This window comes from Papio anubis, chromosome 19 (genome assembly GCF_008728515.1).
Source record: "Papio anubis isolate 15944 chromosome 19, Panubis1.0, whole genome shotgun sequence".
Classification (NCBI taxonomy): Eukaryota; Metazoa; Chordata; class Mammalia; order Primates; family Cercopithecidae; genus Papio; species Papio anubis.
Genome location: NC_044994.1, coordinates 42,946,438 through 42,973,534, shown reverse-complemented (window position 1 = coordinate 42,973,534; position 27,097 = coordinate 42,946,438). Strand labels below are relative to the sequence as shown.

The following is a 27,097-nucleotide window of genomic DNA, read 5'->3' as shown; positions in this document are numbered from 1 at the left end:
AATTAGCCAGGCCTGGTGGCGGGTGCCTGTAGTCCCAGCTACTCAGGAAGCTGAGGCAGGAGAATGTCATGAACCCAGGAGGCGGAGCTTGCAATGAGCTGAGATGAGATCATGCCACTGCACTCCAGCCTAGGCAACAGAGCGAGACTCTGTCTCAAAAAAAAAAAAAAAAAAAAAGAAAAAAAAAAGACAGATCTTGGGAATCTCTTCAATAATGACAACATTCTATAGCAGTTCATGTTCTCCAGGTCATTATCCCTGCCTCCCCTGCCCATTTAACCCAATAATTAATCCAGGGCTTAAACGTGGCCAGGTTTTAATAATAGTATATTCTTATTCTGAAGTCCAAGTTGCCCTACGTAAGCAGCTGACAATTCAACTATGAAGATTTTTTTTTGTCAGTATTTTTCTCGCTGAGCAGCAAAGGGTGTTGGAGTAACATCTCCACAGTGAAAACAAAAGGGGACTAAAAATTTAACAGGTGATGACTACTCAAAATTCTATGCCATTATTTCATGTAACACTAACAAATAATTTATGTAAAAGTAAACTATGACACAATGCTCTTTTTATTATTACTTTTTTTGAGACAGTGTCTCATTCTGTTGCCCAGGCTGGAGTGCAGTGGCACAATCACAGCTCACTGCAGCCTCAACCTCCTGGACTCAAGCAATCCTCCCACCTCAGCCTCCCACGTAGCTAAGACCACAGGTGTGCAACACCATGCCCAGCTAATTTTGAAATTTTTTATACAGACAGGGTTTCGCTATGTTGCCCAGGCTGGTCTCAAACTCATGGGCTCAAGTGATCCTTGATCTTAAAACTGATGAAATACAGTATATCAAACTAGTCTCCTTGGGGAATTTTTATGTATTCCAATAATGTACATTTATTACAATATTTATTAAAAAAATAAAATTCTTAAATGAGCAGTCTTCTGGTGATACACTACTACTGCTCGAAATACTTAAATTTTTTATATTTTGGAAATGTCAACGATCCATGATGCATTTAATATCCTTACCAAATAGTCATTGTAGATGACTAAGATTTAATTTGGGGAGCAATAATCATTAGTTTTAAGTAGTAAAGCCTGGTGAAGAGGACAGGCAATCAAACTAAAAGTAATAAAAAGATAAGACCGTATACTAAAGAGACTAATTTTTAAGTATCTGTATGATGATTCTGTGATTTATTTAGAAGAAGAGACTTCAATAATTATTATATCAGTTGGAAACCAACAGTCACGTCACGAGAATTTATTTTGACTAACAGAGTGGCCATATGGAAGCAAAAGAATTTTGAGAGAATACATGTGTCAACATAAATTTTTTTTTTTTTTTTTGAGACACTCTTGCTCTGTTGCCCAGGCAGGAGTGCAGTGGCATGATCTTGGCTCACACAGCCTCTGCCTCCTGGGTTCAGGCTATTCTCCAGCCTCAGCCTCCTAGGTAGCTGGGACTACAGACGTGAGCCACCACATCTGGCTAATTTTTTTGTATTTTTAGTAGAGACAGGGTTTCACCATGTTGGCCAGGCTGATCTTGAACTCCTGGCCTCAAGAGATCTGCCTACCTCGGCCTCCCAAAGTGCTGGGATTATAGGCATGAACCACTGTGCCTGGCCTACACAGTGTTCAACAATGGGAAAAAAAGAATGCCAAATATAGCAAGAGTATGAATATTAAGTTCAAGAAGTTCTGAGAGTTCTGCTTTGGCAATGATTTTCTGGGTTATTTCATACCAATTTTTCCTCTGGTTACAATTTTAAAAACCAGATAAAATACATTTTTAAAAATTTTTGTAAGGAAGTAGAGACCTAACAAGATAGTGAGAGTTTGGTGTTGGGGAAGAGTGGTTTCCAAGATCCAAGAGAAGAGGGAAGCAAGATATAGGAGCCTAGCATTTGAAGCTCTTCCCCTCAAGATGACTGCTGACTTCCAAATCAAAAGCTGTGGCTGAGACCCTGAACAGCAAAGCTACCCAAAGTCTCATGATGACAGAGAGGAAAATGGATGTTCAGGGACCATTAAAGATGAGAGGTGCTGATAAATACCTCAGGACTTTTGATGATTGATACCCAAAGCAGTGGATACCAGGAGAAAGGGCAAACTGGAAATACCCCAGGTCTCATGTGGACCACATCCTGACTGGATTATGGTGATCTACTCGAAAAAGTAAAGTCCCTTTCTCCAAAGATAACTTTAACCACAGCCTTAAATTATTGCTGTAGTTCTTTTTCTACACTATCCATCACTCAATTAAAAAAACCAAAAACAGGCTAGGTGCAGGGGCTCACGCCTGTAATCCCAGCACTTTGGGAGGCCAAGGCAGGCAGATCATGACGTCAGGAGATCGAGACCATCCTGGCTAACACGGTAAAACCCTGTCTCTACTAAAAATACAAAAAAATTAGCTGGGCATGGTGGCAGGGGCCCAGCTACTCGGGGGGCTGAGGCAGGTGAAAAACAAAACAAACAAACAAAAAAATGAACAAAACAAAAAACAAAGTACAAATTAGCCTTATAAACAAACCTGATAACCAAGACAGAACAAAAGATAGATAATAAAAATGGGTGAGATATTTGTTACCATCAGAAAATTTTAATTGTAATTCATATATTCAAGAAATTAGGTGGGACACAGTGGCTCATGTCTGTAATCCCAGCACTGTGGGAGGCTGAGGCAGGGGGATCACTTGAGGTCAGCAATTTGAGACCAGCCTGGCCAACAAAGCAAGACCTTGTTTCTACAAAAATAAAAATTAAAAAATTAGCTGGGTATGGTGGTGCTTGCCTGTAGTCCCAGCTACTGAGGAAGTTGAGGCAAGAGGATTACTTGAGCCGGGAATTGGAGTCTGCAGTGAGCTATGACTGTGCCACTACACTCCAGCCTGGGCGACCAAGGGAGACCCTGTCTCAAAAAAAAAAAAAAAAAAAAAAAAAAATTAAATGACAAGATATAATTATTGTTCAAATTATGAGGTATAACAGTACTGTGGTTATACATATATATACACACACACATATATACATACACATATATGTGTGTGTGTGTATATATATATTTTTTAGAGATAGAGTCTTGCTCTGTCGCCCAGGCTGTAGTGCAGTGGCGCGATCTCAGGTCACTGCACGCTCCGCCTCCTGGGTTCATGCCATTCATCTGCCTCAGCCTCCCGAGTAGCTAGGACTACAGGAACCCACCACCACGTCCGGCTAATTTTTTTTGTATTTTTAGTAGAGACGGGGTTTCACCGTGTTAGCCAGGATGGTCTCAATCTCCTGACCTCGTGATCCGCCTGCTTCGGCCTCCCAAAGTGCTGGGATTACAGGCGTGAGCCACCATGCCCGGCCCTGTGGTTATATTTTTAAAAGAATCCTTAGCTTTTAAGACATAAACTATAATATTTTTCTATTATAAAAATCTTTTTTTTAAAGGAGTGAAGATTAAAAAATGTATCACAGATTTATTACTTAATCTCAAGGATGTAATCTAGCAATTACAGTTGCTAGACATCATTGTAAACAAGCCTTTAAAAATCACTTCCTAGAGCCAGTTAGATCACTTACCAGAACAATATAGAAAGTAATTGTGGAGATTACAACTACATCCTTACAGACTGGTAGGAAAAAAACCCAAATGTCAAGTGATTTATAGGCTGATATTTCTAATTGGGCTATAACCCATGCTAGTGTCAAAGATCTAAAAGTAGTCAATCTTAAACAGTTTGGATGTAAATAAAAATTTGTTCTCCACAGCTGTCAGATGACTCAAAAAAAACAGCCCTAGAAAAGACAAACACTGATGGTGATGACGCATTTGAAGAGAGTAAAAAGAAATGTTTCATGAAATGTCAGTACAAAAAGGCAATATTTAGAAATTGATTGTTTCTACAGTACATGATTTTAAGTCTGTTACTAAATTAATAAATTACTATGCAGATAAAACAGAAATTCTACAAATGAAAAAAACACAGTAACTAAAATTAAGAACCTAACAACAGATGAGCACAGCTGAACGCAGAATCTGCAAACTGGAAGATAGGGCCAAAGGAAATCACCAGACTGAAACACAGAGAGCAAGAGGGATAATATATATAGAAAACAGTGTAAAAGATATGTGAGATATATCTCTGACCATATAATTAGAGTCCCATAAGAGGAGAAAGAGAATGTGGCCAAAGCAGAGATACTGGCTGGTATTTTTTCAAAACAGAAAAAACAAAAACCAAAAACAGACATCAAGCCACAGATTCAGGAGCAGTATAATCCCCATGTGGAATAAATACAAAGAAAGCCACCCAAAGGTCTGCCGTAGTCAAACTGTTAAAAACCTAAGACAATGGGCCGGGCGCGGTGGCTCAAGCCTGTAATCCCAGCACTTTGGGAGGCCGAGGCGGGCGGATCACGAGGTCAGGAGATCGAGACTATCCTGACTAAGATGGTGAAACCCTGTCTCTACTAAAAATACAAAAAACTAGCCGGGCATGGTGGCGGGCGCCTGTAGTCTCAGCTACTCAGGAGGCTGAGGCGGGAGAATGGCGTGAACCCGGGAGGCGGAGCTTGCAGTGAGCTGAGATCCGGCCACTGCACTCCAGCCTGGGAGCACAGCGAGACTCCGTCTCAAAAAAAAAAAAAAAAAAAAACCTAAGACAATGATATGTCATCAAAAACAAAACAAAAGTCAGAAAACAGTAAAATAGCTTCAAAATGCTCAAGTATTTACCAACTTTTACTTCTATGCACGGTGAAAATATCCTTCAAAATGAAGGCAAAATAAATTACCAAGAGAATTCATTAGATCTACACTTAAATAAAGGAATTCTTCTGGTAGAAGGAAAATGATCCTAGGTAGAAGCAGACTTGCAGGAAGAATAGTGATAAATTAAAACGTAGGTAAATCTGAATAATTTTTGTAAAATATAACAATCATGTATTTTGGGTTTAAAATACATAGAAAATTAAAATTTGCAACAATAATGCAAACAGTGTGAGGGCATTTCAATGGAGTTATAAAGTACCTGTTTCCCATAATTGGCATAAGCAATGATTTATATCAGACTTTGATCACCCATAGATGCATGCTGTAATCTCTAGGGAAACCACTAGAACAACTGTGTAAGAATGTATAATTAATAAGCTAGTGGAGGGAAAATAATACACATATCAATTCATGTGATTAGTAATACCTCTGTAAGTGTATATGCTTCTTCAGCCGTGCACTCTGCCTGTGCTGTAGGATTACTTAATGCAAATATTACAGGCCTTTCATTGATAGAGGCCATGGCTCTGATTACATCAGGAGTGAAAAGACGGCCAGCACCTGCAACTCCTGTAGTAAGAGGGAAAAACAGCAACTTCATTACAGGTATAAAAGCAATGCTTATCAATAGCATTTCTACAATAGGCCTGCAATAACAAAAACACAGGTAATATCTCATCACAAAGACAGCACTATCTCAGCAATGCAAAATCTATGAGAACGCAATCTCAAATCTGAAAAGAAAAAACAAGATGCTGAAAGTTCTCACTTAAATATTTATTGTCTACTATACACATAGTAAATTATGGGAAATTTTATTCTTTTAACTTTTTGTTTTTTGAGACAGAGTCTCGCTCTGTCACCCAGACTGGAGTGTAGTGGCACAATCTCAGCTCACTGCAACCTCCCCCTCCTGGGTTCAAGTGATTCTCATGCCTCACCTTCCCAGGTAGCTGGGATTAAAGGTGTGTGCTACAACACCTGGCTAATTTTTATATTTTCAGCAGAGACGGGGTTTCGCCACGTTGGCCAGGCTAGTCTCAAACTCCTGACCTCAGGTGATCTGCCTGCCTCGGCCTCCCAAAGTGCTGGAATTACGTAAGGCACCATGCCCAGCCAATTTTTAAAAAGAGTATACGACTATCTTCATCACTCTAATTGGGAGGATAACACTTGCTACCTACCACATGGATGAAACTTGACATTATGCTAAATAAAATAAGCCAGTCACAAAGAGAAAAATGCCATGTTATTCCACTTATATGAGGTAGTTAAATTCATAGAGACGAAAAGTAGAATGGTGGCTGTTAGGGGGTGGGGGGTGGGGAAAATGGGGAGTTGTTTATTTTTATTTATTTATTTTTTGAGATGGAGTCTCACCCACCGAGGCAGGTGGATCACCTGAGGTCAGGAGTTCGAGACCAGCCTGGTCAACATGGTGAAACCCCATCTCTACTAAAATTACAAAAATTAGCTGGGCGTGGTGGCAGGCACCTGTAATCCCAGCTACTTGTGAGGCTGGGGCAAGAGAATCACTTGAACCTGGGAGGCGGAGGTTACAGTGAGCCAACTCCAGCCTGAGCGACAGAGCGAGACTCCACCTCAGAAAAAAAAAAAAAGAAAAGAAAACAAAACAACTTACAGCTATATAGAAAATTAAATAGCTCCTCTTTTAAACATTTTTACATTTTCTGCTGAGAAGGTAATGCCATGATGGCACAGTCTGATGGCAGCTATGTAATGTCACACTCAAAGTTTTCAGCTTTGTTGCCCAAGAAAACTTTGAGTCTGCACAGAATTTCCCTGGTAAAATCTGCAAACGGCTTTGGTCTTTTTCATGTTTTGAGTCCAACAGTCATACCAACTCTAAAAGCAAAGCATGATCGACTGCACAGTGTCTAGGACCTAAAAGTATAAAGCAACATCTGGTAACTGAATTTCATGCACGGTAACCAAAAAGTTATCACAGAAAAACATTGTACAAGCTGAAATCTAGGTAAAACATAAAACTGCCAACTCATTTTTAGTAATCCTACATGGTAATTATGACTGGCAACATACAGTTAGGAAGTAAAATTATTTATCAGAATAACTTTACCTACCGATTATAGTTGAAGGCTTCAGTATATTCACTGCATCTTCAAAAGTATCAGGTATGCTCTCTGGGACTGGGTGAGTAAATGGTTCCTGATAACTATCTATTTTTGCTTTCCGCCCCTAAATTTTGAGATAAAATACAGTATTTTTTTAGTCAACGCATGTTAAGGATGAAATAAAAAGACATCATTATGAGTTACACATTGTTTCCACAATAGAAATGTCTTTTCATTTTCATTTACTTTCCTCTTCAACCTGTATCTTCCAATTCTATCTTCATCATGTCCATAAACTCAAATATAAAACAAAAATCCAATCTCCCATTATTCCTAGAAACTTTCTAGTTCCTCTAAAAAATGCATTTACTCTATGAGGTCTTCCTAAGTTCACTATGGCACAAAAGCCTACAATCCTTTATCTGAGGTAGATGAGTTTTGGAATTAGGAATTTTTCATATTTAATTTAATTTGGTTGGTTTGAGATGGGGTACCACTCTGTCACCCAGACTTGAGTGCAGTAGCAGCTTCTACCTCCCTGGGCTCAGGTGATCCTCACACCTCAACCTCCAGAGTCGTTTAGGTACACTAAACTACTTATAGTTTAGGAACTATAGGCGCACACCACCATGCCTGGCTAATTTTTTTTGTAGAGATGGGGTTTTGCCATGTTGCCCAGGCTGGTCTCAAACTCCTGGGCTCAAGCTATCCGTCCACCTCAGCTTCCCAAAGTGGGAAGCTGAGCCACCACAGGCATGAGCCACCACTCCTGGCTGAGAATTTTTCATATTTTAGAAATACAATATGGCATATATCAAATATTACATATTCTCCCTCCCAACAGATACTCCACAACTGAACAAACTTACGAATAGTCACATCAAGTACAAAAGGTTAAGATTACCAAGAGCTTCTTTGTAGTTTGAGTCAGGTTTTGCTACTAGGTAAGTTCAGGGCAATCAGATTGGTCACCAAAATAAATTTCGGAAAAAATTTTGGAATTTCAAAGCCTTTAGGATTTCAGAATTGCAGACAGCCACCACGGACTTGTACTACCAAGAGTTCAGAAACAAGAGGAACAGGGAATTCTGGTTAAAGATGGCTGAATGAAGAGACATGTTTTCTTTTCCAAGTCCCAGGTCAAAAACCATAAACGTTAAATTCTTAGTAGTGCCACAAAGCCAGAAGAGATACCACTGACAGACTAGAACAATGAAGAGTTTCTCAAAGATCTGAGGCAGACAAAAACATACTGAATGCAAAAACCACCTGAGAAGTTCATATTCTTATTTTGGTAAAAAAGAAGACTTCTCCTGAAAAAGTGTGTTTCCATCAGAACTCCAAGATAACCCCAGATAAGAACCTGCAGGGGCTAGAAAAGCAGCACACTATCATCAGTCAGCTCAGAAAACCAGGCTGAGCAAACAGTGACATAAGAAGTCACTGTTTTCAAAGTTTCAAAATGAAGGGCAGTGTTTAGGGTCACCAGGAGACACTGGAAGCCTAATGCCCATAGGCCAAGCTACCTGCACACTGGAAAAGAAATATATAATCTGATAATGAATATGGAGATGGACAGGGTTCTCACTTTGTGCTAAGTAAACACATTGTAGCTACCAATACCGTGTTAGACCTGACCTACCAATATGCTAAAGAATCACAACATATTTGATGAAAACCAACATTACAAAAAGTACTAAACTAAACTGTGTACTAATCAAAACATACATCCCCCAATAGCCTTCTAAATATGTGATGTTTTATCCTTGTGCCTTACATACTAGTAAATATGGTAGTTAAATATGGTAGTTACAGCCTCTTTGGGAGGCAGCACAGTTTAATTATTCAGAGCACAGACTTCACAGTCAGGATACTTGGTTTCGAATCCTGCCTCCGTCACTTATAAGCTGATGACTTTGGATAACTCCCTTGACCTTTTAAACGGTTTCTTAATTTGTAAAACTTCACAGGGGTTTTTGAGATGATTAAAGGAGATAATACATGTAAAGTCTTATAACAATGTCTGGTATATAACTACTATTACATTTTAAATTACATGTAGTTTAAGCACTCAAGATTTTTCATTCACATATGTCAATTTTTCATTTTATTTTTTGTACTAATAGAATACTGGTTCTAATTAAGAAGAAAAGATTTTAGAACTGGAGTAAAGTACATTTAGATAGCTTGCTCCACAGACATAAATGCCAAGCAACAGCTATACCATTATATTTTAATGTATACGTACAAAAATATAATAGCATTGTGTACTGGATTGGTTTAACTATGAAACAGTTTACTTATATTTCAATGTGTTACACAGTAGAAGATATATGACATTCTTAAGCTAGTGAAAATGGTAATCAATGCCAACAGATAGTCAGGCCCAAAGGTACTAAGTTAATCTGGGAGATAAGCTCTTTATTATCCATAAATTGGTTTCAGGAGCACATGCTTTTTTCCTGGGGAAAGGGTCCATAGATTTTTATTAGATTGCTTCAGGGGCTTATCATCTCCAAAGGGTTAAGAATTTCTGCTCATGGCTAGGCACAGTGGCCTCAGGAGGCTCAGGCAGGAGAATCACTTGAACCCAGGAGGCAGAAGTTGCAGTGAGGTGAGATCGCACCACTGCACTCCAGCCTGGGTGACAGAGAGAGACTTCATCCCCCTTCCCCCCCCAAAAAAAATTAAGAAAATTAAAAAAAAAAAATTCTGCTCAAATATCAAAAGTTCTGCAATACTGTAATTTCATCAGGAAATTCTCAGTTCCTATTAAAAACCTAGTTTTAAGAGTGTCAAACACAATCATACTTGTACAGTGGCCATTTGATCTCTTAAGAGCAAGAGAACAAAGCAAGAAAGAGTAAGTCTGATGCCAACATACAGATTAATTAAATATGAAGCAGGAGTCTTTGTAAAAGACAACAAGACTGGGGACATTTGTTAAAAAGAGAACGGAAGGTCCCAATTGGTATAATTTGGAGACTCCAATGAGAAACAAGATTTTAAGGAATAATATTTTTAAAATCCAACTAAAAATATAATACACTCTTTTGCTTCTCCAAATTTTAAATACCTTACCTTAACTAATAAACCATACTTGTCAAACATCCAGATTTTCTTTTGTGCCTCTTGTTCTGACAGGCCATTTTCTACCATAGACATAACTATGAGATTTGCAATTCCAAGAGCAGCCTGTTCAACAAAACATAAATTTCAATATATACTAGAGTATGATGCAATGCTTGAATTACTTTATATATGAAGATTATATAGCATATAATCTTATATATATGCTATATGCTAAAGAATCACAACATATTTGATGAAAACCAACATTACAAAAAGTACCAAACTGTGTACTAGTCAAAACATACATCCCCCAATAGCCTTCTAAATAGCAAAATTATATGCTATAATAAAAACTATTTGGTTTATTTTTCCCTTACGAATCAAACAAAAATTCTTTGTGATATTCTCTCTAAACATATTTTAAATTACCTGTTTTACAGAAGAAGTCTTGATTTCATACCCTCTATCTCAACAAAATTACAGGGTCATTATGCTCTTTTATAAATATCAATATTCTGCCCATTTTCCAATTCTAGAAGAGAGGATGGGCTTAAGTTTTAAAAAGCCTACAAAACTTACCTCTCCTGCTCCAAGGAATAAGATTTTGTGTTCGGAGATTGGTTTACTAATAACTTTTTGTGCTGCAAGAAGACCTGCTAGAGCTACTGCAGCTGTCCCTATCAGAAAAACAAAGAGTTTTACAAATAAAAAATGGGCACATTAAAAATGTTTAAAAAGTAGGAATCCAAACCCTAAAGTTTGTTTTTTTTTTTTTTTTTTTTTTGCTTTACCTTGAATATCATCATTGAAAGTACAATATTTTTCTCGGTACTTTCTCAAAAATCTGAACGCATTATGATTTCCAAAGTCTTCGAACTGAATGAGTGTGTTCCGGCCATATCTAAAAACAGCAAAACCCACAATAGTTGTGATGAAAATAATACTATTAAACAGCTTTCCACCTAATATTCCCTATAATAGCATTCAAAAATAATGTATTATGTTAGTTCAATTAAGGCCATCTGAAAAATTTCAGAGCCTGTAAAAGACTAGATCCAAAATGTAGAAATTATTCAATAAAAAAAGTATGAGGTGTTTAAAAAGAACGTGGCACCATGATAAACCCATGGGATATCAATCTATGTAAACTATTTTCAAGTGTCCAGGAGATACTTCCTTTGACTCTGAACTCAAAAAATATATATTTGATATGCATATTCTCATTACATTAATAGTTAAACAGCAACACAAGAAAGTATATATTAAATAAGTAACTGAAAAATAATTGCTATTTGAGTTCACTGACATTCAGCAAAAGATGCCAATCGTTTAGGTGAGCTAAAGTAGTAAGGGAAGGCTTGAAAAGGAGGTTGGCCCTGAAAGAACAAAAAGTAAAGAGGTAGAAAGAAAAGCAGGCTATTATTAGGGTGACCCTGAATTTTCAACAGTCTGGCTATACATTTCATGGTTTACATTAACAGATAAGGGAGAAGTTGGTTAATGCAGGTTGGGACCAAATAAGGGAGAATCTCTAATACTAAATTAGAGAAAAGGGACTTTCTTCTGCATCCCATGTAGAAACAGTGAAGGCTGCCAAGAAAGGAAAAAATTCACATATGATTCCCTTTAGAAAGGATAAACCTGCCAGTGATACGTAGCACATATTGGTGTGGGGAGAGATGTTAGTGGCAGAAGCAACTAGGAGGCTACTGTGATACGAAGACAAGAGATCTGAAGCAGAAGGTGCAGGAAGTAAAAGGAGTAATTATGAGCTATTAGGATGAATAGAAATTGATAAGGATCACCTGGGAAATGAGGAAGAAGCTGTTACAATGTCAAGGTAACTGGGATAACTAAGAAGATACTATTTGGTTGTCTAAGGTAGGAAAGTGAGAGGAAGAAGGAGAAATGACAATTTCTGGGAAGATATAAAGTTCAGTTTTAGACTTGTTGACTTCGACTCTGAAAAGGAATTAATTTTTAAGTACCTTCTACATGCCAGCAATTTTAAAGGTAGGCCAGGGTTAGATCATTAAGGTAAAGAGTTTGACTTTATCCTATGGCAATAAGAAACCAATGAGAGATTTCAAGCAAAAGAATGACATAATGAAGTACATGTTTCAAAACAATTAATCTGGTATTAAGGTGGAGATGAACTGGAGAGGAGAGAAACTAGAGGAAGAATTAGAAAACTTCAGAAGAGACATAAGGAGAGAGCAAGATTGTGGTAATGGAAAACAAGAGACATTTAAGTGGTAGTACCCACTGAATCTGAGGAATATCTGACTGCACGGGAGACTGATGGAGAAGGCAGAAGGGTCAAACATAACACCAAGATCAAAGTTTTGGCAATAGGATGAATGTTACTGCCAATAATAGAAGGTGGGAATACAGAAGATAGGTTGTTTGGAAAGGAAAGGAGTTCAGTGTGGGATATGAATATGCACACACAACAGAATATCCAGATGGAATATTCTGATTATTAGAAATGCAGGCCTCAGAAGAGCAGGGGGACTACAGATGGGTTTTTATGGGTTTAGTAGTAACATGCATAAAGGTCATAGTTGACATGGCTGAAAGAGAAGAGGACTAGGTGGTTATCCACATTTAATAAGACAGCACGAACCTGTGAAGATGACCAAAAAAAAAAAAAAAGAGAGAGAGAGAGAGAAAGGTGGGAGGAAGACCAAGTTAGGAGGAAGCTGTTTAGCAATCAAGAGAAGAGAGAGTTTCAAGGACATAGAAGTGGGAAAACCGTAGTCGATGTTGCAAAGAGGTAGAGAGGTGGGAGGACCAAATGGTCAGAGAACTTAAAATATGAAAGCTGCACAACAGCTTCAGTGGAATGGTCGGCGTGAGCCGGAAGGTCAAGGCTGAAAAAGGTACTGAGCAGTAAGGGTTTGACAGGAGCAGTGAGGGCAGACTTCCCTCAAAATGTCAGGTAACTCAAGAAAGTAAGGCAGACCATGGGTACCACCTCAAATCAGCACATCTAATCAGGCAGAGACAGCCAGTAGAACAAAGTTCTCAAAAATTTAATCGCTTCCTGCTTATCTTCACAAGAAATAAAGGAAAACAAAACAAAACTTTAGTTTTTACCCCGCCCCCACCCCCATTAAAAGTGCTTTCATATACTCAAACTTTTAAAAAAATACCTGTCAGTAATAGCTTTCATAAACTCATCAATCAGGTCATCATACTGTTGTGTGCGATCTCGTTTCTGGTACAAGCCCATATAAAATGGGTCTTTTAAGAGTGCCTACAAAACAAAACAAATGTAAAAATAAAATAATTTATATTATATAATCAGTTTAAACACATACAATAAAAATTGCAAAATAAAAAATTACTAATACAATTTTTTAAATGTATTGCCCTTCAAGAAACTTTATTTTTTCTTTTTTGAGACAGTCTCACTCTTGTCACCCAGGCTAGAGTGCAATGGCATGATCCTGGCTCACTGAAACCTCCGTCTTTTGGGCTCAAGCGATTCTCTTGCCTCAGCCTCCCAAGTAGCTGGGATTACAGGCTTGTGCCACCACGTATGGCTAATTTTTTTTGTATTTTTAGTAGAGACAGGGTTTCACCATGTTGGCCGGGCTGGTCTCAAACTCCTGACCTCCAGTGATCTGCCCGCCTCGGCCTTCCAAAGTGCTGGGATTACAGGCAGAAGCCACCATGCCCAGCCCAAGAAACTTTTAATAGACTTAATTTACTATTATTTATATAAACATTAAAAGTGGAGTTTAAGAAAAAAACTAACATTTAATCATAAAACTTTCCCTTCTTAAATTATCATTTTCAAAAGAGGGATACTATACAAATTTTTAAAAATACAGGAGGAAGATAAAGGGGGAAAATGATGTTACTCACGATATTATCAGTTCCCACATCAATACACACTGGCAGGCATCTATCAGGCTGTATTCCTGCACAAGCTGTATACAAACAAAGTTTTCCTACTGGAATTCCCATTCCATAGACACCCAGATCTCCAAGACCCAGAATTCTCTCTCCATCAGTCACTACAACAGCCTTAAACACAAAAAAATGCAAATTAAAAGTTGTCAAAAATGGGGCACTAAAGAAAAGCATTTTTAAAAAGATTGAGTCACTTCACATATATTTACTCTTTGCTCTTAAAAACAAAATTGTTTCTTGGCTAATTTCCAATATAAACCAATCAACCATACTTAAAATTCTAGGATTTCTGACTATTATGAGACATTAACTAGATTTGATTTCCCTCTGACTTCGGTTTAGGAATAGAATTCTTCTGACTAAAGGACCAACTTAAATATCTTCAGAAAGATTAAATATGGCAGAGATGAACAAGATGGAGAGATTACCATAAGAGAAAAATAAGAGTTTAGAAATAAACAGTATGGTACTCCAACACAATAACCTAGGCCAAACAAGAAAAACCTTAGCAACTGTGGAAAAGAAAAAGTCTAGAACAACAAAAAAAAAATACCTACTTATAAGGAAGGTCTTAAGATGATACTGTCAGTTTAATTATTTGACCAAATTTTTGCTAGATTATTCAAACCAATGATCATTCATCAACGTTTATTTTGGAAAGGAGTATAAAGGCAGGTAAGATTGTTGCCTATAATAAAATTTACAAAAGCCTACCCAAAGATCTTGAAATAAGTTATTACATTTCACTTTATGAAAGATAACTAAATAGGCCAGGGCTTATATTTAACACTTTCATATTTGCTAAGGTTCTCAATCTTAGATTTAAAAGAAAAAAAGGCATAATCAAACTTTTCTAACACCATTATAAACAAAAGTTTTTATGGTATTTTAAAGTATTTTCTTTACCTAGAATAATATTAGTGAAATAGGAAAGGATATTGAGAGGGCAAGAGACACCAGTGGTGCCGATACCGACAGGGCTCACCTTGTATTCTAGCTCCAATTTCTTTCTCAGAGTCAAACTCTATACCGGTAGCCCATTTTATAACTACTACTATTATCATCGCCTCAGCTGCAAAGCACTAAATCTGCATGTATATAAGTGCAAAATAAATCAGAGCAACAATGAAAAACTGTTCTTGGAGATTTAGAGGTAATTTACAAGAAAAGAGAAAACATTGTGAAAAGGAGGGTTGTACTATTAGTACCTTAACATGATTTTCTGGCCAGTTATCCACAATTGATCTAACATGACCTCTGTCTGAGATCGAAATAAATAATCCCCTGCAACAGAACAAAAACACCTTTGCATTTCACAACAGCTTTGTTTCTAAGTTTTTGTTCATAATTGAAATATTTTGATATTTTAATAAAATATCAAGACATGGTATAATTTCCAAGCAGATTTACCTAAGTCACATTGGTTTATTTTCAAACATTTTCAAGTACTTCAAACTGTAATTACAATGTTCATAGCAGATGCAACAAAGATTATTGTTACATGATACAATCATTTTACCCAAGAAGAAATATATCCACATCTCATGTTCAAATAAACTCAATACACCAACAGGAAAAAAAAACAAAAAAAATCTGAAGCAAGCCACCAATGCAGGAGAGCATTACAAGGCCAACTAAACTACTGTTAAAACTTACTGAAACTGAAAATTTGAAATTTGAAGGAGCAGGAAGGGAAAGAAGAAAATTACAATAAATTCACACAAAAGATGAGCTACCTGAAGCATAAGGAAAAAGTGAAAAGTTACTTTTACTTATTTAATATTATTTTTTTGACAAAAATTGGATATACGGTTGACCCTTGAACAATGTGGGTGTTAGAAAATCAAGTCAAAAATTTACATGATAAAAATTTACGTACAAAAATTGTATGATTTTCCAAAAACTTAACTACTAATGTTGCCTACCACTGGCCAGAAGCCTAACCAGTAACACATAGGTTGACTAAGAATTTTTTTTTTTTTTGACTTGGAGTTTTGCTCTTTCACCCAGGCTGGAGTGAAGTGGCATGATCTCGGCTCACTGCAACCTCTGCCCCCCACGGAGGGTTCAAGCAATTCTCCTGCCTTAGCCTCCAGAGTAGCTGGGATTTTACATGCCCACCACCACGCCTGGCTAGTTTTGTATTTTTAGTAGAGACAGGGTTTCACCAGGTTGGCCAGGCTGGTCTCGAACTCCTGACCTCAAGTGATCCACCCACCTCAGCTTCCCAAAGTGCTAGGATTAAAGGAATGAGTCACCGTGCCCAGCCAACTAACACTATTTTGTATGCCATATGAATTATACACTGTATTCTTACAATAAAGTAATCTAGAAAAAAGAAAATGTTATTAACAAAATCAAAAAGAGGAGGAAGAGGAAGGGTTGGTCTTGCTGTCTCAAGGGTGGCAAAAGGACAAGAAAACCTGAGTAAAAATGGACCTTCACGCCTGTGTTGTTCAAGGGTCAACTATATTTATCATGTAAAACATGTTTTGAAATCTGTATAAATTGTGGAATGGCTAACAAAAAAGTCATTTTAAACACAGTATGTTGTTACCTAATTCAGATAATCAATCCAGATTTCAAAAGAGAAAGCAAAGAAGGAAGAGAAGGAGGAAAAAAAGAAGAAATGCAGGTTCAAGAACACAGTTCAGGCAGACATGAGGGCCAACGGATCCTCATTGCTGTCAAACTGATCTTATGTTTAACTGTCTCATCGGTATCTTAAATTTAGCACCACTATTACAGTTCAAATCAGTTTAGTTCAGCAATATCTCAATCATGGCTATACAATGGAATCATCTGGTACGCTGTAAAATGCCAGGGTCCCATCTCCAAAGATTCTGATTTAATTGGCTTAAAGTTTAGATCAATCAACCAACCAAGATTTAATGACCATCTACAAAAACAAAACAAACAACAAAAAAAAAACCCATAGCACAATACATTGCATAAATAATAAACAGTATTTGCCCTCACACATAAGCCATGCTCTTCATGTTTCAAGTCAGTTCTCAACTCTGGGTACACATCAGAATCACACCAGGCTCTTTTGTGAAACTCCTAAGTCTAGACTAACTGAATCTGAATCTCTGGGGGTGGGGCTCAGGCATCAGTATTTCCAAGTTTCTCTCTATCTTTTAATCATTCTAATAAGGAAACTATAAAATAGCTGAACAGCATGGTTATGTCACAGAAATGTTTTAGTTACAGTAATTGTTGGCAGCATATAGGTTAGAACAATCTGTTTCTCAGTGTCTTCCAGGGAATACCTGCAACACAATCACTGAGGGTGCTCACTAAAATCCGGACCTCCAGACCTTTTTTCTTTTTCATCAGAAATCTTGGGGATGGGGAGGAGAGGAAAGTTGGCAGAGATCAACATTTTGAGTAACTCCCACAGGTATTTCTTATACACATTAAAGTTTGAAAGCCACTAGACTAGATGACAGGAGACTGAATATAAAAGCTGTCATACATTGTTTGAATTTCCACACGTGGAAGAATGTGTTAATTGGGCATGGGGAAAATATTATAAGGATTGAGAAAAGTAATAATAGATTAGAGGAATAAGACAAGAAAACTCAGATTAAGTAAAAACAGCATGCGTGTGTGTGTGTGTGCGCATGTATGTACGTGTGTGTGTGTGTATATATATATAGAGAGAGAGCGCTTATAATTTTCCAAAGAACTGTCACAAGGAAACACATTCATGGGGATCATGTGACTCATTCAAGGAATACAGTCAGTTCTTGCCATTTCAGTACTCTTCCCATTTACAATGTTTGTAGGTGCTAGAACTATTTGAAATGAAAATTCATTAAAAAAAAAAAAAAAGAACAGGCTGCAGTGGCTCGTGCCTGTAAATCCCAGCACTTTGGGAGGCTGAGGCAGGCTGATCACCTGATGTAAGAAGTTCATGACCAGCCCAGCCAACATGGCGAAATCCCATTTCTACTAAAAATCCAAAAATTAGCAGGCGTGGTGGTGTGCACCTGTAATTCCACCTACTAGGGAGGCTGAGGTACGAGAATCACTTGAACCTGGGAGGCGGAGGTTGCAGTGAGCCAAGATCATACCGCTGCGCTCCACTCCAGCCTGGGTGACCAAGTGAGACTCTTTCAAAAACAAAAAACAAATTAAAACCGATCAAAAAATGAGAAAAAAAATCTCTTAATTTGGCTTTATTGACAAAAATTTTAATAATTCTGGATTCTCTCCCACCAGAATTAAGACTTTTTTTGGTGGGGGGGCAGGTTCTAAAAGTATATAATTACTCTAACAATCACAATAATTTAAAGAAGATTAGAAATGAATGATGCTATTTTTACAAAGATAAAATGTTGGGTTTTTGTTAATCACTTTTAATAAAAATTACATTTTTGTGAGGTAGGAAATGTGATTCGGCTAAGATATATAAAATAGAAATGTAATAGCTGTTATGGAATGATGTTTTCCTTATTCAATAACCATTTACAAGTTTTCTTTTTTAAATAAGCCTTACTTAGGTCTTCTAAAGATGTGTCCATACTGGGAGCAGGCAAGACCAACCGTTGGTGTATATACAATTGGCATTAAACTCTCAATGTCATCTTGCAGTATTCTATAAAACAATTTCTCATTTCTTTCTTGTATTCCCATTATGTAGATATATCTGAAATTAAGCACAGTAAATAATGTCTCAGTCAGCCTGCATTACATTAAAAGTCTTGGCTTATGAAAGTTAAACCTAAAATTGAAATTGAGCCCCGCTCACATCACATTCTAAAAAAACCCAAAACCTCAGATTATCACTATTTAACACCCAGGACTAAAAATTAACAAAAATATGAGGGTACTTAAATGGTAGATGATGATGATGACAATGAAGTAACAATAGAAACAATGTTTACTGAACCCTTACTGTGGGTCAGGCTCTGTAGAAGGCACTGGAAATGCAAAGATCACTATGAGGTCCCTATCCTTAAAGAATCATTCTTCAAGGACACTGACATATAAACAAGGAAGCAAAATAAAGTGGCATTAATTCAAACATTTGCTTAACACTATCTGCTTGGCACTATTTTCCAGAGATATAAGAAGTGACCCCTGTTTTCAAGGAGTTTATAACCCAGGAGGGTTAGAAGCATTATAAGGTCTACACAGAGTGCAGAAGCAGCACAAAAAAGGCAATTGTCAATTGATGTCAATAAATATATAAATAACTTCTTTTTAAATTTAGAGAACAGGGAACTATCGGCTTGAAAGCTTGAAAGTCAGTAATCATCTTGAATTAAATATGTCTAAAGCAGACTTATCTTTCCCTGACCTTGTTTCTTCTGCTATCATATGACCAAATGTGAAACCCAGATTCCATTCTTGATTTCTTCCTCTCCTACCCTCCCCAACACCAATCCTATAAATCACCAAGTCCTACAGAGTCTACCTGCTAAATAGCTTTCAAATATATCCATTTGCTCCTTCCACCCTCACACAGTACAAGCTACCACCATTTCTCAGCTGGGCTACCTCAAAAGCCTTCTTACCAGTCTTTATAAATACAATTTTCCTCCTATGCTCCAATTCATTCTTCTCTTAAAAACCTAACTGTGATCATTTCGCTTCCAAATACATTGTCGTAAAATAAGGCTCAAGCTCCTAAAATAGTTAACAAGACCTCTGCCTACTTTTCAGTCTCATCTTCTTCATGCTGACTTACTTAGCTCCTCAAAAGGATCACAACTCAACCTGGACTTGCTGCGTTTGATGCACCCTTTGCCTGTACTCTCTCTCCAGGCATAGTCCTATACACGTGCACTCCAAATGCAGCTCAGGTGGCGTGCTCTCTGGGGGCCCTTTTCTATCCACTCCCCTCCCCTATCATGTATACATACACGTTTTAGACTTTCCTGTTTTCAGGTCCCATGATACGCTACTTCCCTCTGTAACTCTCACTCCACTTCTTGACTTTCTGGATTCCTCCAGTCTAGACAATACCGTAAGTTAGAAACGATCACCTCATATACTTCTATAGGTCCAGGAACTATTAATAGCAATATGTGGCATACAACTGGTGTGCAAATATTTGGTGAATAAATGGGGAGAAGTGATCCCTTCAATTATATTTTCTACATAGCTAATAGCGGAAGAAATGGTATCAATAGATAGAAATTAAAGGGGAGAAGATTTCTCTGCAGTATAGGGAAGTAAACAAACTGGGCTGCTAAAATGGAATGGATGGCTTTGTGAGATGGAAGTAATGTTAAGGAAAGAACAGATGACCTACGAGGCATGTGATAGAAGGAAGCTGTGCAAGTCATGGATCTCTTCAACGTTACCATTTTCTTTATTTCACTTTAGTCACTCTTCTGTGTACCTCAGTGATGGGCAGCACTCACCTAGGATCGCTATAGCTCAGTAATGGTGAATGCCCTTATCCACTCTCGGATCATAATCCTCTACCACTTTGGGTAACCATATGATGCCCTCACTTCGTCATCCTTCAGAGGGATCTCTAGCTCTGACTGCTTCATTCTCTCCCAATTCTATGGGCTCCCTTGGGGATTCTCTTTGTTTCCTCCTCTGAATCCCAGGATCAAATCTCTCACTCTGAGCAAATATCTCCCTGTCATTCCTGTTTAGGAATCCCCACATGATTTTTCACTGTACTCCCCTTCCACAGTGTCTGCCTTTCCACCAGAGACAGTGAACTCTCTGAAGAGAAGGGCTGAGTGTTTTCATTTTTGGAGTTCCAAAACTTAGAACAGTGCCAGGCACATAGCAGTCCTGAATATTAACTGAATGAATTGAAGTAACCTTTGCCAGCCCAGCAAACTCCAAGCCTGAATGAATGTTACATTTCATCTTTTCTGTGGAAAAATAACATTGCTGTGCAGAATGGCACCAATATAAATAAGATCTTGCCACCAGGCCATCAGGGTCTGCTCTCATCCCTTTAACCTGCTCTTGTTCGGCCTTTTTCTTTTCTTTTTTTTTTGAGACAGGCTCTCACTCTATCACCCAGGCTGGAGTGCAGTGGTGCAATCATGGCTCACTGAAGCCTTGACCTCCTGGGCTTAAGTAATCCTCTCGCCTCAGTCTTCTGAGTTGCTGGAACTATAGGTGTGTAACAGCATGCCTGGTTAATTTTTTTTTTTTTTAATTTTGTAGAAACAGGGTCCCACTGTGTTGCCCAGGCTGGTCTGGAACTCTTGGGCTCAAGTGATCCTCCCACCTTGACCTCCCAAAGTGCTGGGATTACAGGCATGAGCCACCAAGCCTAGCTTTTGTTCAGCTTTATCTTATAGCTACGTGGCTCTTCCAAGCATTTATCACTCTCTTCACCAACTCTACTCAACCTTGGCCCTTCTACATTTGAGTAATGACTTTCATATTCTATGTCATAAAGGAAAGCAAGGTCATCAGCTAAACTGAGAGTTCATTACTTCTGCTCAATCATCTCCATACTTATCCTTACTAATATCTGTATTTATCTTTCCTCCAGCTTTGGAGAATGAGCTGTTCTTTGTTCCTGCTCAAGGCCAGCCACTCTATCTCTGCATTTGACCCTATGCCTTCTTCCTTTCCCTGAGACCTTGCTCTATCAATTATCCTTTCTCCTGGGCTCATTCCTCATAACTACGATGAAACATTAAACTTTCTCCCAGCTTGAAACATACTTAATCCCAAGTCTTGCTTTACTTATTATTCAATGTCTTCCTTCCCTCCTTATCTGAACTTCTTGAGAGGGTAGTTTACATTTCCTCCCCTTCCATTCATTTTTCAGTCTATCACAGTATCTCTTTTGCTCCATCACACCAAAGAAACCACTCTTACCAGTCACCAATAATCTCCTATACTTAACAAACTCAATTGATACGCTTAGCTCTACACGCAGACTTATCCCTCTACCCAGAATACTTGGCCTGCTACCTGTAACATACCATTTACAATTCAGCTTAGGCGTCATTCCCTTCAGGAAGCTTTTATCTGATTCCCCCAAGTTGAGCTAGATGCCCTCTGCAGGCTCTCAGAATATATCTGCATGTACCCTTTTCTCATTGTACTGTACATTGTGGTCTAGAGACCAATAACAATCATAGCATAACTATCTGTTGATGACCTTTTAGAAGACAGGGCTGTGAGTTACTGGGTTGGTCATATATATTAAGTTTGCTGCCTGGTGCAGTGGCTCAAGCTTTAACCCCAGCACTTTGGGAGGCCAAGGCGAGTAAACTGCTTGAGTCCAGGAGTTCGAGACCAGCCTGGGCAACACGGTGAAACCCTGTCTCTACTAAAAACTACAAAAACTAGCCGGGTATGGTGGTGCACTCCTGTAATCCCAGCTACTTGGGAGGCTGAGGTGGGCGAATTGCTTGAGCCTGGGAGGTGGAGGTTACAGTGAGCCGAAACTGTGCCACTGCACTCCAGCCTGGGCAACAGAGTGAGACCTTGTATCAAAAAAAAAAAAAAAGAAAGAAAGAAAGAAAAAGAAAAAGGCCAGGCGTGGTGGCTCACGCCTGTAATCCCAGCACTTTGGGAGGCCGAGGCGGGCAAATCACCTGAGGTCAGGAGTTCGACACCAGCCTGGCCAACATGGTGAACTCCATCTCTACTAAAAATACAAAAATGAGCCAGGCATGGTGATGGGTGCCTGTAATTCCAACTACTCAGGAGGCTGAGGCAGGAGAACTGCTTGAACACGGGAGGCAGAGACTGCAGTAAGCTGAGATCGCGCCACTGCATTCCAGCCTGGGCAACAGAGCGAGATTCCGTCCAAAAAAAAGAAAAAAAAAAGTTTGCCAGGGATAGCTTTAGGTACACCTCTTTTTTATTCTCCAAAGTATCCTGGATTAGGTGATATAGCATATGGTCACCCTATCTATTACCCACTTTATAGCCTCAGTGGCTGGTACAGTGTCAACACAAAGTAGGTGATCAATAAAAGTTGTTGAATAAAATGATTGCAAATTAGATGGTATCCTTTGCTTCTAATATTCCACTGAAATCTGAATTGCTCTAACTGTAAGCATAAAAACTAATTTGTTAAGTTTTACAACAGTGAATACTTGTGAAGTATTCACTGAAGTAAAACACAATCATTATAAAAGTAGTTAACTGACAAAACACAAACTTATATGAGATTGTATATTTCTCATGCCATAAGAACCATAATGCTCACAAGTTTTCTAATCAGAATACCAATAAAAAAATGAAACATCTAACCAATTCTTACTTTTCCAAAGGGCTAGTCATTTTCTTTAAGTTTCTATGGAATCGTAAGGCTTGAATATCTTGTGTCTCTATTTTGGGAGGTAGAAGTCCTTGAAGACCAAGCATTTGTCGTTCTTGTAAAGTAAATGCCATTCCCTAAAGAGGAGAAATAAAAGGATTAAAAATTATTACTTACTGGGGTAGCAATGACATTGTTCTTCAAAATATAATTTAAATGCAAATTTGAAAAATCAATGACATATTATTTTTGCCCAGGCTTTCAAAACTTTGTAAGACTGATGTCCAGTATTGGTCAGGGTGTGGAAAAGAGATATTCTCACAAACCACTGCTGGAAATATAAACCAGTTTAGGCCTTTGGAAGACAGTTTTAAAGTATTCTTAAATTTTTTTAATGCACATATTATTCATCAAGCAATCTGACTTCCAGGTAGCCATTCTAGAAAAACATTCTTAATGGCATACAGAGGCATATACAAAAATTTAGTTGTAATGTTGTTTCTAGTTCTCTTGGCTATTACAAGCTAACAAAAGCCCATTAACTATGAAAGAGTTAAGCATCCTATAGTATATTCATACCATGAAATACCATAAAAAAGGGGATAGAAGAAATGATGCTTTAGAAAAAATTAATCTATATCGTAAGAAAATCTTTTTCAATTTCTGGTATTTGACTATGGGTTAAATTCTTCATATCAAAACAATGTCAGTGAAAATGCTGGAGCAAGGCCTTTGGAAAATCTTTTCCTCCATAAAAGCAACAAGAACACTGGACAAATAACCAGAAACAACTTCTTCAACATTCTGGAAATCTACCAAAGGAATGTAGCAACCAGTGAGCAGTTATTCAGGAAAAATGGCTGGATTTCAGTAGGCAGCAAGTTTTGTGCCAGTTTTAAATTGAAAACTAACACCTCACAATTGCTGTGAAAATCAGCAGCCTGGAAGCCACTGGAGCAGGGAGAAGGGGCTGGAGATTCTTCTAAAACCCCATTCCAGGAAAATGTCATTATTTGACCTGTCAGGTGGTTTCCTGGAAGACCCCACTTGCAAGGCTGTCTTCATTTGACCTAACTTGGTGCTCACCCAGTGTGAAAAGCCATTTCCCCAGAAGTGCTTGTTGGAAATAATCAAGAGGCAATAATTTAGCATAGCAGCTGCCCAAGACAGTGGATAACAGTTGAGGAAAACAACAGGGTAACCAAAAAGCTGACAAGGAAAAGCTAAAGAATGAGATGACCATGGGATTGGAGCTTTGAAAAGCCATGAGGTATTACTGGGACTCTAGAAGGTTACATACATGAGCTATGGACACATCCAGGAAACACCTGGAAAAGACCCTAGCTCACACCTCTGGCTAACCTTGAGGCTCTGTGCAAGCAGGAAGTGAAGGCTTTTGGGTAGTTGTAAACTGCCTGGAGGTATGCTGCAACATGCACACAGAGCCGCTTGGCAAAAAATGGGAAATTTACTAGTTCCAAGCATTTAAGTCTTTGTCTAATTATCAGCTGACCACAAAACTAACCAATCAGAGACTTCAGTGGGCATGTACAAGAATACAGACTTTATAAAGAATTAGTTTGGAGGCCGGGCACAGTGGCTCATGCCTGTAATCCCAGCACTTTGGGAGGCCAAGGAGGGCAGATCACCTGAGGTCAGGAGTTCGAGACCAGCTTGGCCAACATGGTGAAACCCCCGTCTCTACTAAAAATACAAAAATTAGCTGGGCATGGTGGCACGTGCCTGTGGTCTCAGCTACTTGGGGGGCTGAGGCAGAAGAGTCGCTTGAACCTGGGAGGTGGAGGTTGCAGTGAGCCAAGATTATGCCACTGTACTCCAGCCTGCACAAAAGAGCGATACTCCGTCTCAAAAAAAGAAAAGAATTAGTTTGGAAATATCACTAAACAAGCAAAAGGAGCAGCAATACAACAAACCCTGGGAGGAGTATTTGATTTCCTGAGCTGTTACCCTATTTAAAATGTCCAGTTTTCAACAAAAATCATTAAACTGTCTTTGAGGAAGCCTAAACATTGTACTTACTAGATAAAGACTTTAAATTCACATCTTTGAATACATTCAAAGACCTAAAAGATGTCTATGTCTAAAGAACTAAAGGAAAGTGTGAGAATAATGTCCCACCAAATTGAGACTATCAACAAAGAAATTAAATGGAAATTCTGGGGATGAAAGTACTGCAAACCAAAAATAAAATTATAAGGTCCCCCAACCACCTGAATGGACTTCCTCCTTGGCCAGGGCACTCTAACATTTAACCTGAAAAGACTGGTTTAGGTTATGATAGCAAGTGGGGGGTCGGACATGCCTCACTGTACTCCTACAGCATTAACATCAACACAGACCTTAAGCCTGATAAGAAACACTTACATCTATTCTCTGAAGCCTGCTACCTGGAGGCTTCATCTGCATGAAGAAACTTTGGTCTCCAAAACCTCCTATCATAATCCAGACATTTATTTTTATTGATAATAACTCTTTCAACCAACTGCCAATAAGAAAACATTTAAATCTACCTATAACCTGGAAGCCCCCGCTTCGAGTTATCCCACCTTTCTGGACTGAACCAATGTGTATCTTAAATGTATTTGATGTCTCATGTCTCCTTAAAATGTACAAAACGAAGCTGTGCCCCCACAACCTTGGGCACGTATTCTCAGGATCTCCTGAGGGCTGTGTCACAGGCCATGGTCACTCATTATGTGGCTCAGAATAAATCTCTTCAAATGTTTTACAGACTTTTAATCTTTTCATCAACAGTACAATAAATGAAAATAAAAAATTTACCCGAGGGGTTCAACAGTAGATTTGAGCAAGTGGGACAAAGAACCAGCAAACTTAAAAATAGGTCACCCAAGATTATCTAGTCTAAGACAGAAAGAAAAAAGAATAAAGAAATATGAATTGCCGGGCCTGGTGGTTCATGCCTCTCTCTAATCCCAGCACTTTGGGAGGCTTAGTTGGGCGGTTCACGAGGTCAAAAGATCGAGACCATCCTGGCCAACATGATAAAACCCCATCTCTACTAAAAAAAACAAAAATTAGCTGGGTGTGGTGGCATGTGCCTGCAGTCCCAGCTACTCAGGAGGCTGAGGCAGGAGAATTGCTTGAACCTGGGAGGCGGAGGTTGCAGTGAGCCGAGATTGTGCCACTGCACTCCAGTCTGGGGACAGAGGGAGACTCCGTCTCAAAAAAAAGAAATATGAACAGAATCTCTGAGACCTGTGAGATACCATCAAGTATGCCAACATATGCATAATGAAGTCTGAGGAAAGAAGAGAAAGAAGCAGAAGAATATTTCAAGAGATAATGCCCCAAAACTTCCCAAATATGAGAAACATTAATCCAACAAGCTCAACAACTCCAAGTATGATAAACTCAAAGAGATCTACACCTAGACAAAGACAAAAACAAGTTTGCAGATGGAGCATAGTTAAATGCATTACCATACTTCTCTAAAGAAAATAACGTCGGCCAGGAGCAGTGGCTCAAGTCTATAATCCCAGCACTTTGGGAGGCTGAGGCAGGCGGATCACTTGAGGTCAGGAGTTTGAGACCAGCCTGACTAACATGGAGAAACTCTGTCTCTACTAAAAATACAAAATTAGGCCGGGCGCGGTGGCTCATGCCTGTAATCCCAGCACTGTGGGAGGCCAAGGCAGGCGGATCACAAGGTCAGGAGTTCTAAGACCAGCCTGGCCAATGTGGTGAAACCCTGTCTCTACTAAAAATACAAAAAAAAAAAAAAAAAAAAATAAGCCAGGTCTGGTGGCGGGTATCTGTAGGCCCAGCTACTTGGGAGGCTGAGGCAGGAGAAGAGCTTGAACCCAGGAGGTGGAGGTTGCAGTGAGCCGAGATTGCACCACTGCACTCCAGCCTGGGTGACAGAGCGAGACTCTGTCTCAAAAAAACAAAAAACCAGAAAAAACAAAACATAATCCAATTATATGCTTTCTGCAAGGGACACAATTAAGTGGAAAGTAAAAGGATGGAAAAATATATACCACACAAATTGTAACCAA

General features: G+C 38.6%; 1 protein-coding gene across 3 annotated transcripts in view; it reads right to left on the bottom strand.

Annotated features, from left to right (window-relative positions):
- Positions 1 to 27,097, bottom strand: part of ME2 (malic enzyme 2) — a 71,704-nt gene that overhangs the window by 18,690 nt on the left and 25,917 nt on the right. For all 3 annotated transcript variants that reach the window (XM_003914383.5, XM_021930121.2, XM_021930120.2), the window contains 10 exons: positions 23,064 to 23,197; positions 18,354 to 18,503; positions 15,058 to 15,133; positions 13,802 to 13,963; positions 13,084 to 13,187; positions 10,720 to 10,829; positions 10,508 to 10,605; positions 9,938 to 10,051; positions 6,866 to 6,980; positions 5,191 to 5,333 (listed from right to left, as the gene is read on the bottom strand). In XM_003914383.5, coding sequence (XP_003914432.1) covers positions 5,191 to 5,333; positions 6,866 to 6,980; positions 9,938 to 10,051; positions 10,508 to 10,605; positions 10,720 to 10,829; positions 13,084 to 13,187; positions 13,802 to 13,963; positions 15,058 to 15,133; positions 18,354 to 18,503; positions 23,064 to 23,197 — 1,206 coding nt within the window. The remainder of the gene's footprint in view (positions 1 to 5,190; positions 5,334 to 6,865; positions 6,981 to 9,937; positions 10,052 to 10,507; positions 10,606 to 10,719; positions 10,830 to 13,083; positions 13,188 to 13,801; positions 13,964 to 15,057; positions 15,134 to 18,353; positions 18,504 to 23,063; positions 23,198 to 27,097) is intronic.